The following is a 17,048-nucleotide window of genomic DNA, read 5'->3' as shown; positions in this document are numbered from 1 at the left end:
GGTGAGGTGTTAACAGCGACAGTGTTGGGACCAGGGTTGATCTCAGTGAAGAGTGGATCCCACCTTGCCCAATTACATCCTAATAAGCGTGGAAAAAAGTGTTCTCATGGGAACTAATTAAGAAGAAGGTAGGTGAGGAGGCTGTGCCACTGTTTACTAGGGGACAAAGACATTGTATCTGAACAGAGAACTCCATAAATCTTGAAATAAATACATGGATGTTTAATAGTTTAAGGAATGCAATTAATTAGTGAAGGTTTTGCCAAACGTGGTTCCACCCAGGACTGCTAAGTATGTTGAAAAGTAAGATTTTGTGTGAGTGGCATTTTCATGGCCCCTACGGCAATCATCAGGATTTTTCCCCCCTGAATCTTTCAAAACTGGGTATCTTTAGTTGAAACACAATTTTGCTGCTTAAGATCATGAGGAATGTCTTAGTCACACGCGCACACACACTGGTTTAAAATATTTATTGATTAAAAAAATTAAAAATTTTTTATACAAAGGTGATAAGAAAAAAATCTCATGCAAACTCTGGGCATACAATAAAAATAACTCAAATATTAACATGATGATTTTGTACAAAATAATTCTTTTGAAGTAGGACCGGTGGCAACCAGCACGGCTCCCTACTCCGGGCCAGGACGCCCCTCCGGGAGGAACGCGCGGCCACCCCTGGAAACCTGTAAGTGATCCACGGTCCGGGTGTGGGATGTTCACAGTTGTCACTATGATGAATGATGAAAACCCTATTGCTGCTACTCAGAAACGAGACTGAGACCTAGGGACAGAGTAAGGAATTCCTCAACACCGCGGGAATCCTGGAGGAACGAAGTAATTCACAAAGGTTTTCAGAAAAGTTTTTGCTAATCGTCTTAGGTGATGACACAAATGCCTTCAGATTGTTACGGAGGCTCCCGTTCCTGCTTCCCCATAGTCCTGCAGTGGATTGATAATTTGTGTATATTACAAGTAATTTGCATAATTAAAACAGTGAAGGGATCGACGTATCATGGTGATTAGAAATGCATCAAACTCTGAACGTACAAAAGAGAGAGCTTCAATATGAAACAGTAATCCTCTGAGAACGAAGACCCCGCAGCGCCGGTGCCCGCTGGGCCGTGCAGGTCCCGGCAGCCCCACGCCCGTGACGGTCTCCACCGTGACCCCCTCGCCCCCGGCACGCCCAGGGTCAACCCCCGGGCTTATTGCATTTTTTCACGAACTCATCTCATTTTCCGCAGCCTTAGTCTGTTCTCCTTGTCCCGTTTCTTAAGAATAAGTATGAACTGGTTGAAAAAATGCTCCTGGTCCTTCCTTTTTTGAACAAGTCGGAACCTCTGATCCCGGCCGTATTTCTCTGCAAACTCCTTAAACGTGGTCCTGAAAAAGAAAGAGTTTCCTGAGACACCTTCCAGAGAGCAACTCTGGCCTCCCCAGAGGTCCTGCAGCAGCACTGCCAGAGCAAGCAGCCAGCCCTTCCACCAGGCCTGGCCGCGGGCGGCGGGGCACCTACTGGGTGAGCGGCTCTGGCCAGCCGTGCCTGCTCCTCACCGGCGTCCCGCAGGGCCCTGACCCACCCTCACTTCCTCACTTGCAGGACCACCTTGTCTCTCCTCTGCGTGGTCTCCGGAAATGAGCGGCCCCCACCAGCCTCCTCCGCTGTCTCATGCAGCTGTCACTCCCCCACCAGCCCCCATCACAGCTTTGCCCGCCAGGTCTCCTCCGCCCCTCCCTTGCTGCCAACATGCTCTGCCTGCCACGGTCTTTCTTACACTGTTCCCTCCGCCTGGCACACCCTTCCCTTGTTTCTTCCCCCAGTTAGAGCTGCTCGTCATGAGAAACCAGGCCAGGGCGTCTTTGGGAAACTCGCCCTATCTAGAGGCTCAGAGAACTGTGACTCCATCACAGCCCTCTTCACAGTGGTGAACTTGTTGAACCTCACTTGTGGAATTGGACTCCTACATTCGAATGGGGGAGACATTATCTGCTTCGTTCTCCAATAAACACCCTGAATGTCCAGCCCAGTGCCTGGCAAGTAGTGATCCCCAAACACCGATGGAGCGAATCAGAGCTGCCAGGCCAGGTGGTGCCCTGTAAGAAAACGCGAGTGACCCAGCCTAGACCAGCAAGGCTGTTCTCAAGGCTAGGGCAGCTCAGAGGGCAAAACAGGATGCGCCTCTGCTGTGACCAACGTGACCTTCGCAGGCACCGGGCCCTGCAAATTCCTGTTCTCTTAGCCTTGAACTTGAAGCCAGGAACAGGGACAGGGATAGAGGGCCCAGGCCTGGAGCTGCTGGCCCATGCAGATGCACTCGCTCGTCCAGCGACAGTTGGGTGGGGCCTGGCCTGGGCAGTGTGCTCTGGGGTGCGTGGAAAATGTGGACATTCTTTGTCCGGGGGGATTCTTCTTATTCCCTCCTATTTCTCTTTACAGAGAATTTTATACTTCCTTGCAGACACTGAATTATTGTGTTAAATTATTATAACTTAATAGCTTCTGAAATATACAAACAACAAGATTATGCCGACATGGCTGTTAGAAGACAAGACAAATAATTAGCAGACTCATGCTCGTTTTTTGTCATTGAACAATTCGTCTTATTCCTTCCCCAAGGCGCTGCTGTTTCCCTGCTCTCCATCTATGGGGGTGCTTGTTTACACATCTCTGGCAAGAAAAGCGCTTCTCTCTGGCTTCCCTCTTCCTCCCTCCCTCCTTCCTGCCCTCTCTTCCTCCTTCCTTCTCTCCCTCCCTCCTTTTCTCCCTGTTCCTTTCTTCCTTCTCTCCCTCCTTCCCCCTTCCTTCCTTTACTGATGTAACAACCTTGTGTGCCGTGGCTAAGCCACACTCCATCCCTGACCTGCGGGGGATGAGTCAAAGGTCAGACTCACCTGGGCTCGTTCCACGCTCCCCTGGCTAGACAGGCATCTACACATTCTCAGTTAGGGGCTGGACAGGGACAGCTGCTAGACAGGCCCTATTCTGGGCCTCTCTGAAAAGAAGTGTCCCTGAAAAGAAAGGGAGCCTCCCGCTTCCGTGGCCCCTTAGCCATGCCAAGGGGCAGCACCGGCTTTCTGCTGATGCTGACCTGACGAGCTGTGGTATGAACTCACGAAGGTCAGCTGATTTACAGGCCCTGGATCTCTGCTCTCCCTCCACTAAGTGGGACTCGGGCCAGCCTGCCATGAAGGAGGTGGCTGCTGCAGCTTTCAGGAAGGAACACCAGGTGTCAACCCCACCGGGCGGCCAACACCACCTGGCCAGGACCCAGTCCCTGGTGGCTGTTCTCCTGAGAGGCGGGCAGGGCTGGGGCTAGGGGCTGTCCAGGAGTGTTCTGGACTGTCCCATCGCCACCATTCCCACAGGCTGCTCAGGACCGAGGCTGAGACGGGCGACCAGGATGGGATTGTATGGCTGTAGGAGGCCACATAGCCCCAGAAGGCTGCTTCTAAGAGGCCCACGTGGCCTGCATGGGGACATGCCTGGCTGTCCAGCATGTGGTCATTTGAATTGTACATGTTTCACTAGGATGCCTGCAGAAAAGTAGACGGAAGATCTGGAAAAGTTTTTGAAATGTTGCAAACTTAGCTACTTTTAAAATAAAAAAAAGCTTTATAATTATAAAAGCAATATATCCAAGTGTAAATTTTAAAATAATTTGCTACATTAGAGTAAGCATCTTATCTCTATGTGCCCTATAACATTATGTTGTGTAGTTTAAATACATACAATAAAATTTATTTTTTAAAACAGCAGGCAATTAAATCTCATTTTAAAAAGAGTCAGTTTAACTCCCTTCTAATTTCTACCACTCGTTTTCCTTCTGTGTGTGTGTGTGTGTGTGTGTATGTGTGTCTGTGTGTGTGTGTGTGTATGTGTGTGTATGTGTGTCTGTGTGTATGTGTGTGTGAGTGTGTGTATGTGTATGTGTGTGTGTGTGTGTGTGTCATCTTTTTTAAATGGCTCAATGCATTCCGAATATTTTTTCCATTGTCTTCATAATGTATTCATGGGAAGGGGAGTATGTGGCTTATTGCTGCTATTTTATCAACAGAGAGAGAATGCTGGTCAAATGTCTTTAATAGTAATGACGGTCTCAATAGCAGTAATGACAGCTATCACTTTCGGAGCTCCTCCTGCCTGCCAGGCACCACTGGGGTCCCTCCCTGCAGCCCCTCACGCCATCCTCCTAGTCACTTTCTGACGTGTGTGTGGTCATCCTCCCATTTGGAGGAGGGCTCGGAAGCACAGGAAGGTCCAATACTTACCCCATGGCCGGATAAGATGGGCCAGGGCCAGGCTGTGAACTAAGGCAGAGAAGGGGCTCCAGCACCTTTTCCGAGCCCTTGCCTCCTCCGCCTCTGTCCCATGGCCACCTGGTGGGTGGACACAGCTAAGCCATGGCTAGAACCGAGCATTCTCATGACTGCTTTAACCATAGAAAATCACAAGTTGCAAGCAACGGGACACACATTTCCTTGTCTACATTAGCACTTGTGATGAAGATAATTCATGCTATTTTTTTCTCCATTCGGAAAGTACCTGTCAATAGTTAGAGAGGTTTTATAAGGATTGTGTAACTAGCACTAACGTAGGTCACCTAATTCTTGATCAACCACATCACAGGTCAAACAAAGGAGACCTATGCCTTCACAGAAAGCATCAATTAATGTCCATTTAAAAACTGATGCTGGGCTGGGCGTGGTGGCTCACGCCTGTAATCCCAGCGCTTTGGGAGGCCGAGGCAGGTGGATCACCTGAGGTCAGGAGTTCAAGACCGGCCTGGTCAACATGGTGAAACCCCATCTCTACTAAAAACACAAAAATTAGCTGGACATGGTAGTGGGTGCCTGTTATCCCAGCTACTTGGGAGGCTGAAGCAGGGAGAATTGCTTGAACCCAGGAGGCAAAGGTTACAGTGAACCAAGATTGTACCATTGCACTACAGCCTGGGTGACAGAGTGAGGGTCTGTCTCAAAAAAGAAAAAAAAAACAAAAAACAAACAAACAAAAAAACTGATGCTGCATCTTCCAGTCTAAAATAAAAATACATTGTTAACCATTTTTATGCTTACAAAACTTAGTTTTATAGTTCTAAAAGTAGTACATGTTCATTACTTTTTATTTATTAATTCATTTTTTGAGACGGAGTCTCACTCTGTCGCCCAGGCTGGGGTGCAGTGGCGCGATCAAGGCTCACTGCAAGCTCCGCCTCCCGGGTTTACGCCATTCTCCTGCCTCAGTCTCCCCAGTAGCTGGGACTACAGGCACCTGCCACCACACTCGGCTAATTTTTTGTATTTTTAGTAGAGACGGGGTTTCACCATGTTAGCCAGGATGGTCTCGATCTCCTGACCTCGTGATCCGCCGGCCTCGGCCTCCCGAAGTGCTGGGATTATAGGCGTGAGCCACCGTGCCCGGCCCATGTTCACTACTTTTTAAAGATCAGTCAATTAAAGCTAATTTTTAAGAAAGAGTTAAGCTTATGTATTCTTCCAATTTCTAACATCTATTTTCTTGCAAGTGTGTCTTATTTCATGGAAATAATGCCTCATTTATTATTTTAGTAAGTTTTGGCAACCTAGTTAACTCAGTTCACTTGTCCGGTGTATCAAATCTTCATTTTACTCTGGGACCAACTGTTAAGACATCTGGAACCAAGGGTTGTGGTAGGGATTATGGCGCTGTTGTTTGTAGTCAGCTTTGCATTTTTGCTTCTTGATCATTAGATCAGAAACTAGACCTCATGAGTGCTCACGTATTGATTGGTTATTTGGGTCAGTCAGGGCTGCTGACGTTTGAAATGCATGCAGGGTAGGAATCAAATGGTTGTGACGCATTTGGTTAGCAAATAGCCCACTTTCCCAGGACTGATGATAGGGACATTTGGAGGCTCACGACAGGCAGCATGATAGAGGGGAGCCAGGCTGGTCTCACTGGCAGGTGTTCAAAGCTCACACTTTCGTGTCTGTGGAAGGCTGGGTTACACGATTTAACAAAAAACCAACCTGAAGAGTCCTCTTGTCATTGGTAAGTTCCCAGCCCCAGAAATCATCCGGTATATTTCTCTCTCCATACCTGGGAGACACTTTAGACTCCTCTAGAAGTTTCTTGAATTCTTCTTTGGCTAGCAGCAATTTACTTTTCTTTTCCTTGTATTCTTCTTTTATTCTTGTCTTGACAAACTGTTCAAATATCTTAAAACACAGACACAGAAGAAAAACATCATGAAATTGCATATCAGAAATGAAATCTTGTATTCCAAGCACAACATGAGAAAGCAGCAAGAATCTATGGCAAAAGCTGTCCTCGTTCACAGCTGCTGGAGTTATGAGCAATAGCATTTCAGCACAGCTCTCAAGGATCCAAGCGGTCTGAATAATTAAACCTGGGTCCCCACACAGCCCGGCGTTTCTCTACATGCAGGTGCCATTTCTGGGTCAAATGTGAAACAGCCCTGCTGGAGAAACCCGGAGAATGACTTGGCTGCCCTCTCTGCAGGCATCTGGAACCGAGTGGCGGTTTGGAACCCGTGCTGTAGGCTCCAGTGGTCCCCACTGTGGCCTCTGAGCAGCATCCGTAATGTGCGGCTTCCCACTTTCTCATCACGGCCAGTGGCACCAGAACACAGCAGAGCACTTAGTTCGTGCTAGTCACTTCCTAGGGTGACGTAATTGACATTCGAGTCTCCCCAAAATGGCCTTAACTTGTGGAAAGAAAGTAAATTCTGCATTCTGATCCCCACTTGTGAACCTGGATGTCTGGCGCCTTGGGGAGGACTCAGGGCGCATAAGCGGTCTCTTCTGAGGAGGTCACGGGAGGCCAGGCTGCCTGGGTCATCAGTGCAGAAACAACTGGCCAGGAGGCCTGACCCTCGGGCACTGGGCATGCCCCTGTCTGACCAGAAATGCATCTCAAATGCTGCCCCAAACAGGAAAACCCTGCTCCTCAATGGGAGGGACACACACATCAGCTGGCAGGCAATTCTGGGCAAGGCTCCAGGGCACTTCTCCTGGAACCTGGCAGCCCACATAACGAGATGCAATCTCTCTGTGACAGGCCACAGAACCTCTTCTCTGTCAGAGTGAGATGGATCATTGTTCTAACAAGCGAAAAATAGTCATTTATAGACTACAGAGTCAAAGAGGGACAAAGTTCTTTCATTCCTAATGCTACCCCAAACTCAAGAACGTTAAAAGTAAACTGAAGATAAGTGTTTATGCAAAACATAAATAAAAATATCAAGAGAAAGTCCACATAGGATCCCATCAGGCCAATAAATAGCAACTGTGCACCAACCAACGGCCAGGCAGATCCTAGAATGTGACCGAGGACCAAGCAGGCAGCTTCTTCTACACTCAGGCCAAGTGAGTGGGGATCAGAAAGCAAGGGTGGGCAGGAGAAAGCCTCGACCCCAGCACCACTCAGCACCTTCTCCCGAGCAGCTCTCTTCCCACTTGGTCTTATTGTTTCAGATTCCATGTCAGTCGTGGCAAACCTTTACAGGATTATGAATACAAAATGCCACTGGTCCCCTGAAGATACAGCAGCAAAATGAAACATCCACAGATATGACTTAAATTGAGAATATGTGCATGTATATTTAAGTAAGAATATGACTGGCTTCTTTTTTCTTTTCTTTTTTTTTTTGAGACAAAGTCTTGCTCTATTGCCCAGGCTGGAGTGCGATGGCATGATCTCGGCTCACTGCAACCTCTGCCTCCTGGGTTCAAGCAATTCTCCTGCCTCAGCTTCCCAAGTAGCTGGGACTACAGGTGTATGCCACCAGACCCAGCTAATTTTTTTTGTATTTTTAGTACAGACAGGGTTTCACCATGTTGGCCAGCCTGGTCACGAACTCCTGACCTCAGGTGATCCACCCACCTCAGCCTTCCAAAGTGCTGGGATTACAGGCATGAGCCACCGCACTAGGCCATAATTGGCTTCTTATACCTTCAAGGCAAATAGCAATGTAAGTTCTTAGTTATATTTAACTAATAAAAAATGAATGCAGGGTTATTATCCAAATAAAAGCATGTGGCTCCATCATTAGCTAGAGTTTTGCTCTATTAATTTTAGACCTAGAGAGAAAGCCTGGCTGGCTGTGGGGTCAGGGCTCTTCAGAAATGCCTGCTTCTCTTTCTGCCTAGAACCTCTTCTCCATCTCATCAAATGCTTCTCTCTTTCCTCTCGCTTTGCTCTGCTACTTTATTTTATGCTGCTATAATTTAACATTGCAGGTTTTGTTTTTCATCCTTAACAAATTATACCAGCTTTATCCAAAGTGGAGCATGACTTTTTAAAAGAGATTCCATTGGCTGTTGTATCACTGCTGTATGTTCTGGCGCAATAAAACAAAACACTATTTGTTGCCATAGAAACAGGCCTGATTCACACTCCCTCAACCCTGATTCTGTGTAGGATCACCCTCTTCTCCTGTGCAGCTCATCCGGCAGAGAAGGGCTGTGATTTTCACACCAGGGGCCTTAGCTTTCCCCATGAAAACGCTGTGTGACACTAGGTCCTGTACAGATTCTATGTCTGATACTTCTAACCCAATTTCTTCCTAAATAAGACTGTGGTCTTTGGATGGGGTCCAGCTATGGTATCTTTCCATCCCACTCCTCACAGGAGCTGCCATGCTCCCCTTTGATGAGGCTGCAGGCACTTCTTCTGAGCGCTCTCTGGACCCTCCAGTGCACTGGCTATGGCGTGGCCTGCTTCCTCCACTTTCCCACTGGACCTTCTGGGACCCAGTTGCAGGACGTTAGGACAGGCCCACAGTTTCCTCCGGGTGATTTCACGGGGACGTTTAAAGGTTTTCCCCAGGCAATGGGTACTTAGCATGAGCTATATTCTCATCTCATCTATTTGCAGAGGACCCACCCAGGCAAGGCCAGGGCATCCCAGCCCAGACAGGCCCAACCCCATCAGGGTTGGCATCTGCTGTCTCTGATGATGGCCTGAGGAAGGTCCAGCCTCACGGTGCTCCCTTGGATGAGCCCTGGGTGGGAGGCCCATGTCCCCCAGACATCGGGGGGCCAGCCCTGCCCTGCCCATGAACCAATTCCACCCAGCAAGCAGACTGGGCCCCTGTGTTCCCAGTTGTTCTAAGAGATGTGCCTTAGCATTTAAACTAGAATATGTGGAAGGGGCTTGATCATAAATTGGAATTTTCTTTTTGCAGTGGGGATGATTTACTTATTCAATGTTTTTTAAAGGGACTAATGGCCTCAAAAGGTATCCACGGCACAGAGAGAGAACAACTGACAACAGCAAACAAGTCGGTGGTGGCACACGCCACGCACGCCACACACAACCCACACGCCACACACAGCACACATGCCACACACGCCACACACACCCCAGATGTCCTGATGATTTTTAGACACTGCCCGGTTTATGGCTCCTGCCTATGCCCTCCGGTGATTCTGTCACATAAAATCACAGGCTCCTTGTCATGCTTTTTCACAGCTGATTTTTTTTTTTTTTTTTTTTGAGATGGAGTTTTGCTCTTGTTGCCCAGGCTGGAGTGCAGTGGCGTGATCTCGGCTCACTGCAACCTCTGCCTCCCGGGTTCAAGTGATTCTCCTGCCTCAGCCTCCTGAGTAACTGGGATTACAAGCAAGCACCACTACACTTGGCTAATTTTTGGCATTTTTAGTAAAGACAGGGTTTTGTCATGTTGTCCAGGCTGGTCTCGAACTCCTGACCTCAGGTGATCCGCCCACCTTGGCCTCCCAAAGTGCTGGGATTGCAGGCATGAGCCATTGTGCCCAGCCCATAGCTGAAATTTTTGGTTTTTAAAATTACAACAAAAGGGTGAAATATGACCAGTTATTAATGTCTATGGTTTTCCTTTGCTATAGGAAAAAAATATATAACACCCAAACTCAGCTAACTCTATTGTAGCATTATTTTGAGACTGTGATAACATATTTCACATATTTTAAAATATTTCTTTATAGAAAATGAAACTCAGCTAGAAGACAATAAAATATTATTAATTCCAAGTTCTTGAAAGGTTCAAGTTCTGTATTCCAAGGCAGTCAATCCTGGGAACATGTCACACTGCCTGGCCTACCCCTGAGCCTGCTCCAGTTCCAATGAGCGGAGTGGGGGGTCGAGACCTGGGAACGGGAGTGAGGACAGAGTGGGAGTTGGTTACAACGAGCAACGCGGGTCCATGTGACTGAGACTCTGTGGGTTCGTGCTTCACTGACACCATCTCAGGCATTTGCTTAAAGGGACTTTATGAGCAGAGGACGAAATTGAAAATAAAATGGCAATTCCCATACCCTCCGTCTGGGGCTTTATCAGACTCTGCTGGTGTGAGAAATCCAGTGGACACCAACACGGAGGCCCCTGGTCACAGAACCCCTCCTCCCCTAATTAACTCTGGCTCTTCTGTTTTCAGCGGCTCTTCTTGATAGCTCACTTTCCATGTGCATCATTTCTGAACTCAAAGGGCAAACAGAGGGCAAGACGTGACCATACACATGGAGTCTAACTGGGGCAGGAAAGTCCGGACCTTCCAGAGTCTATCTCAGGACCCTTCTCAGACGCGCTCCACGGGCCACACAGACCCAGGCTGTGCCCGCTAACGCTGTCAGACCATCAGTCCCTCTCCCAGCAACAACAGGCCCCTCCTGTGAGCCAACACCATCTGTCCCTCTGTCTGTTTGATATGGAAAGCAGTGTTGGCTCAGAGACCTACTTTGTGAAAAGCTAGGGCACACCCCTGGCAAGTCTCTCCTTAAAATAGCCCCCAGAGAACCTCCTCTAATCAATTCCGTGTTTTCTGGGCGGTGTTCTGTAGAACTTCCACCCTTTACTGTGCTGCTATTGTTCTCTGGACCGCTCCTATTTCATCACTATTATTGTCAACCTGAAGAACAAGCAGAAAGAGGCTCTCTGAAATGAAATGGATGCTTATTTGGGAAGAAAGCATTGCAATGGGAATACACATGCCATCGTAAATGACAAGAAAATTCAGGGAGGTAAAAGAAAGACAATAATTTTTAAGGAAAAATAAATGAGAGGATTAAATCATTGTTTTGAAATAATTATCTTTGGCTACAGAGATCCGTAACAGGACGAAGCCAGTCTGTGGTTGGACAGGCAGTTCTTGGGCAGGTGTCCTTGCAGAAGTGCTTTTCGTGTGTATAAGGTTGTGATGAGCCAGATGCGGTGGCTCACGCCTGTAACCCCAACACTTTGGGAGCCCGAGGTGGAAGGATTGCTTGAGCCCAGGAGTTCAAGATGAGCCTGGGGAATATACAGCAACCACATCTCTACAAAAAGTACAAAAATTAGCCAGGCGTGGTGGCTGGTGCCTGTAGTCCCAGCTCCTCAGGAGGCTGAGGTGGGAGGATGGCTTGAGTCCAGGAACTGGAGGTTGCAGTGAGCCAAGATTGCACCACTGTACTCCAGCCTGGGCAACAGAGCCAGATCCTGTCTAAAATAAAATGAAATAAAATAAAAGAAAAGGTTTTGATGGCCTTGTGTGCAAGACTGTGGTTCTCATAGTCTTTTTAGTTATCAGGTATACAAGTATGAGAACCCTCTCTTCATGGCCTTCCTCCGTTCTATTTGTTAGGGGTTTCTTAACATTAGTGACTTCATTTTGATGCCGACAACTTTCATATTATGTAAGACTTTAAGCATATAAAACCTTAAGGTCTTAATGTAAGACCACCTCTTTCACTATCTTTATATAATACCTTAAGTATTTCGTATTTTTAACGTATGATTTATAGTCATTTGGAATGAGGGTCGATGTTCCTAAAATTTACATGTTCATCTTTAAAAGTATTTGTCTTCCAGGGTCATAACCAAATACTGAGATAAGAATAATGACCAGAATAACCTTCCTCCGTCCCTCTAACTCTTCTGTTCACAAGCTCGCAAGCCACTGGCCAAATTTACAACATGAGGGTCTGTTACTCAGCAATGAAAAGCTCCCCAGATCCAGGATGCAACAGTCGCTTTCATGCCGCGTCTCTGCAGTCAAAGTGCCTTCCCACCCCGTTACCTGCTTGCGTTCCTCAGAGTTGAGCAGGAGATAGCGTGGGTCAAACACAATTTTGTGTAATTCTTTCTCCCAGGTAGAAAATGCTGATACCTAAAGAAAGATATTCAATAGAGTTGCTGTTAGCATCTAATGCTAAGCCTGAAGCCGCGCTGAAATGATCCATGCTTAAAAACAAACAAAAACCAGCATTAAAGTACAATAGATTCAGTGATGTGGTGCAGTGTAAGTGTTAGACATGTCAGACGTTCCAAGAAAATCAATACCTAGAACATCAGAAAATTTAATTTCTAGACTCGTGACTATTTCTTTCTTGGGTATCTTTCAGGGCTGTGTCCCCTGATCTGAAACCCCAATTGTATCTGTGGAGGTGTGGCATTCTGGAACACCCCATTTCAAAAGGAGAAATTATATTTGTAAAAATGTTCAGAACCCCTACAGACCATAACAAAGAGTAATGTCTTGAAAACAGGCTGAGTTTAGTTGATTTGTAATCAAAGTTTAACCTCTTTTAGGTAGGTCATTTTAAAAATAAATTATTTTGTTTGCAATAGTTTTAGACGTACTAAAAATTTGCAAGAATATTACAGAAAGTTACCATATACTCAACCCAGCTTCTCACATTGTTAACATATTAGTAGGCTAGATTCATCACCACTAACACTGACACATTATTACTAACAATAGTCTGCATTTATTCAGATTTCTTTAGGTTTTACCCAATTTTCTGTTTTTACCCAGGACCCCATCACATTTGGCTGCCATATCTCTTGGACTCCTCTTGGCTGTGACAGGGTCTCAGACGGCCCTTGCCATTGATGACCTTGATGGTTTGAAGAGCCCTGGTGAGGTGCATTGCAGGACGCTCTTCAGCTGGGATTTGTCTGAGGTTTTCCTCGTCAATAGCCTGGGGTTATGGGTTTTGGGAGGAAGACCACACAGGTAAATGGCATTCTCATTATGTCATAACAAGGGTACACACACTGCTGACATGACTCTTCACTGACAGTGGTGGCCGTGGTCAGCTGGCTGAGGTCTCCCCACTGTGAAGACCCCTCTCCATGCTGTCCTCTCTGGAAGGATGTCACCATGCACAGCCCACACTTAGGGGTATGGGTTGTGCTCCACTTCCGAGGAGGAGAAGTAGCTACATGAGTGACTGGGAAATGTCCTGGCGGGGATACTCATCCATGCCTCCACGTTACTTATGTACTCAATCTTTTATTTATATTGCTATGGACTCATGGATATTTAGCCCATGCTAGGGCTGGACTCCAGTCATGAGTGACTGGGAAATGTTCCGGAGGGGGGTGGGAATACTTGTTCATGCCTCCACATTACTTATGTACTCAATCTTTTATTTATATTGCTGTGGACTCATGGATACTCAACCCATGCTTGGGCTGGACTCCAGTGTGACTTTGCTTCTTGTCCTGCTCAGCTTCTTCGAGGTTGGCCTTGGTGAGCTCCTGTGGTGGGTTCCCGGCTCCTGTGTGCCTCTGACAGGTGCTCATCACTTGGCTTTTTGGGCATCTCCTTAATTTCTCCTACTAAAGATGCTCCAGGCTTATCTTCTGCCTGTCCTGCCTTTGCCCTTGAATCAGTCAATTCTCCAAGAAGCCCTGGCTCCTTTCCTAGAACGGTGTTAGAAAACAAGATCCGGGCACTGGTGTGCTCATTGCTAGTGAGGTGTTGTTGCTTCTAGACTCTCTCAGCTGATAGAGCAAGGGAATGTTTCAGCCATTGAGAACATAAATGCATTCATTTAAAAACATGGACTATGTATTCACTGTGCCTTGGGCCCCAAGCTGGGTGTTGAGGATCCTGAGAAAATAAATCAAGGAAGCCCATGGTCTAGGGTAGCGCCACTGAGGAGCTAACAGACCCCTGAGATGGCACTAGAGCCATGGCGGAGACAGACCTGGACACTAGTGGGACCCAGCAAAGACCCACAGCAGCCTGGGGAGGCAGCTTCCAGAGTGTGGTGACTTTGGAACATGAATACTCCTTAGAGTTCACAAAGGGGCCTGGGGGGTATTCCAGGACCGGCTGGTAGTGGGGGCAAAGGCTGGGTCATGAACTATGGGGAATGCAGGAATTGCAAGAGGCTGAACATGCCTGGGGGTGCCAGAGCCCATGATCAAGGAAGAGGCAGCGGAGACGGAGGCTGAGGTGCAGGGCAGTCCGAGATGTGGTTAGGAGCCTGGGCACTCTCTTGAGAGACAGGGGAGAGGAAAATTCAGACGGGGCGTTCGTTTCAGGGAGGCCACCCCGGGATCTGGGCAGATGAATACCTGGGCAGGGTCAGGGAGGGGAAGGTAATTGAAAGTTTACGAAAACCAAACCCCATTCACATTCTTAAAATATTCTCCACAGAGGTACTATTTCAATAAACACATGCTTTATTTGTATATTGTAACAGATGAATTTTCTTCACTGGAAATTTCTATCTTTAACTGTCAAATTTAAGCTTTTTCTGTAATACCCACGAGCTCTTTTATTGGGTGGGATGACCCAGAGTCCAGCGAGGGATTCTCCTCCATAGAGTGAGAACATGGTGAAGCATTGCTGGGACTCAGGGCGAGGTGGCGACTCTGGGAGGGTCTCCAGGCAGAATGGATCCCTTTAGCTTTGACTGAGTGCCATTGCTGGGACTTAGGGCGAGGCAGCGACTCTGGGAGCGTCTCCAGGCAGAATGGATCCCTTTAGCTTTGGCTAGTGCACCTGCCCCCGGGAGCATCTGGGGCTGTTAAGAGAAGCTGTGGGCAGCCTCCACACAGCCCAATCAAATGGCACACACCCACCTCACGAGGATCTGTGCACACCCCAATGGTCCCAGCTCTGTAGGGAGAGAGGATTAGACCCTGTGTGGCATAACGACACCAGTTTCTGGAAAATGTTGGAGTTCTAGAAGTATAATAAAATAATTTTTCAATTAATGATTTGTAGTTTTTGCCCCCGAAGGGATTTATAATCTCTATAGAAGGTCACATAAGCCATCTCTACAATGATTACAACTCATAATGATAAAACCAACTGTGTCATGTCAGGGACAGTTCAGGGAAGGGTGAGAGCACAGTGGCTGGGACCCGGGATGGAGGTGGGGGCTGAAGTGAAGGCTGCACAGCCATGTGTGAAACAGGGTCTTTCCCTGCCCTCCAGGTGGGCGCAGGATTTCTCCCAAAGAAAGGGTCCTGACAGCTATGGGGACGAGGAGTCCTGTGAACTGCTCCTGACGGAAGCCCGTCGTTCTTGAGCCTGCGTGAAACACTTACGATGCCCAGAGAGGACATTCCATGGGGCCACGACTGCATACGTGTGTCTGACTATACACACACACAAGCACACACACCACACATACAAACATCCACAGAGGCGCGTGTACACATGCAGGTGCACACACATGCAAACACGTCAACACACCCAGGACACGCTAAGATATGCATACACAGGCACACAGGTACACAAGCACATGTACATAGTTGCACAAATGCACAAAGATGCACACATTGATACACACATGCACGAGTGCCTACACACACACACACACACACACACACAGTACCACCACCACCACCAACGAAGTCCAACATTGTAGAACAACCAGGGGAAGAAAGCCCGTCAACTGAGCAGACAGCAAGCTACGCATCTCTCTTAAGTCTGTCTATGCTATGGGACTGTTCTCTAAGTGGTCATGGACAAACCCGGCTCTCCCTGTTTCTGGCTGGTACCTCTCCAGAATGACTCGAATGCACTGGGAATGCAACAGACTGAGAACAGCCAGGCTTTGTTTGGACCCCACTCCAGAAATAAGACATCCTTCGAGCTTTAGCCCAGCGTCTCACGCGACCCCAGGGTATAAAACCCACTGTGGGCTGCTTTCTGGGGTCCCTTGGTTACAGTGAAGGGTAGATGAGACTCCGTCCCCTCCTTGCAGCTTTCCTGGGCCTGGGGGACTGGCTCACAAGGCACCCTCATCTTCTACCACCCTTGCTTCCTGTCTGCAGGGAATAAACCCACTTCAGATGATTTGCTGTGTGTGTGGGTGTTCTGTCTCAGCAGCCTCACACAGGTGGCTGACCAGTGCCCAGTGAATCTCCTTCACATCTTAGTTTCTATTGCTGCATAACCAATGACTTCAAACTCAGCGGGTCACAAGCACCACCTCGGGTCACTCCATGGGCTGCGTGGGTCCTGAGTCCGGCATGGGGGAATTGGGCTCCTCGGCCCAGATCCCACAGGGCTGAGATGAGGTGACGGCAGGGGCTTTGTTCTTGTCTGGTGCTTGGGGTCCTCTTCCAAGCTCACTGGATGTTGGGAGAATTCAGGTCTTGTGGTTGCAGGGCTGAAGCTTTCCATGTCTTCGGCCAGCTGGGAGCCAACCTTGGCTCTGAGCGGCTGCCTGCAGGTCCTTGCCCCAGGGTCCCCACAGTAGGGCAGCTTCTTCAAGCCAGTGAGAGAATCTCCCCCTGGCTAAGGCAGAGTCTTACACAACACAGTGCAACATTGCCACGGGTGTGACATGGGCCCCGTCCACGCTCAAGGAGAGGACCACCCAGGATGAGCACAGCGTGGTGGGGCGGGGTGGAGGGTGGTACTTAGAATCCTGTCTGCCCAGCACATCCCCAAGACCAGGACACGCTGTTCCTCTCTCAGCAGAGATCTCTCTCTCTCCTCTTGCCTAACACTTCTTTGATTCTTTGGCATTTTATATGTGCCTCGATCCTTAAAGACCTGAATTCTTCTGTAAACTTCAGACTCTTTCCTGCAGAAGTCCGTGATTCCACTCCCTTCCTCACCCCGTTGTACATCGTCACATCACCCCCTGACGAACAGTGACAGCAATCCTGGTGCCCATCTCAGCACGCCTCGTCTGTCCCCCTGTGGATGATGTGACCGTGTCTGTGACCGTGGCTGCGTCTGTGACCGTGACCGTCTCTGTGACTGTGGCTGCGTCTGTGACTGTGACTGTGTCTGTGACTGCAACCGTGTCTGTGACCATGACTGTGTCTGTGA

The 17,048-nt window shown here is 48.2% G+C and overlaps 1 protein-coding gene across 1 annotated transcript in view; it reads right to left on the bottom strand.

The window, feature by feature from the left end:
• Positions 1-455: 455 nt before the first annotated feature.
• The window catches only part of TCERG1L (transcription elongation regulator 1 like), a 220,014-nt gene continuing 203,421 nt past the window's right edge, over positions 456-17,048 (bottom strand). The window contains exons 10-12 of the mRNA XM_032174983.2: positions 12,036-12,125; positions 6,080-6,198; positions 456-1,383 (exon numbers count right to left, since the gene is read on the bottom strand). Of these exons, the coding sequence (XP_032030874.1) occupies positions 1,227-1,383; positions 6,080-6,198; positions 12,036-12,125 (366 nt within the window). The 3' untranslated portion in view covers positions 456-1,226. The remainder of the gene's footprint in view (positions 1,384-6,079; positions 6,199-12,035; positions 12,126-17,048) is intronic.

Source organism: Hylobates moloch, unplaced genomic scaffold (genome assembly GCF_009828535.3).
Source record: "Hylobates moloch isolate HMO894 unplaced genomic scaffold, HMol_V3 SCAFFOLD_3, whole genome shotgun sequence".
Taxonomy (NCBI): domain Eukaryota; kingdom Metazoa; phylum Chordata; class Mammalia; order Primates; family Hylobatidae; genus Hylobates; species Hylobates moloch.
The sequence above is the reverse complement of the archived record's forward strand: the minus strand, read 5'-3'. Positions and strand labels throughout refer to the sequence as shown.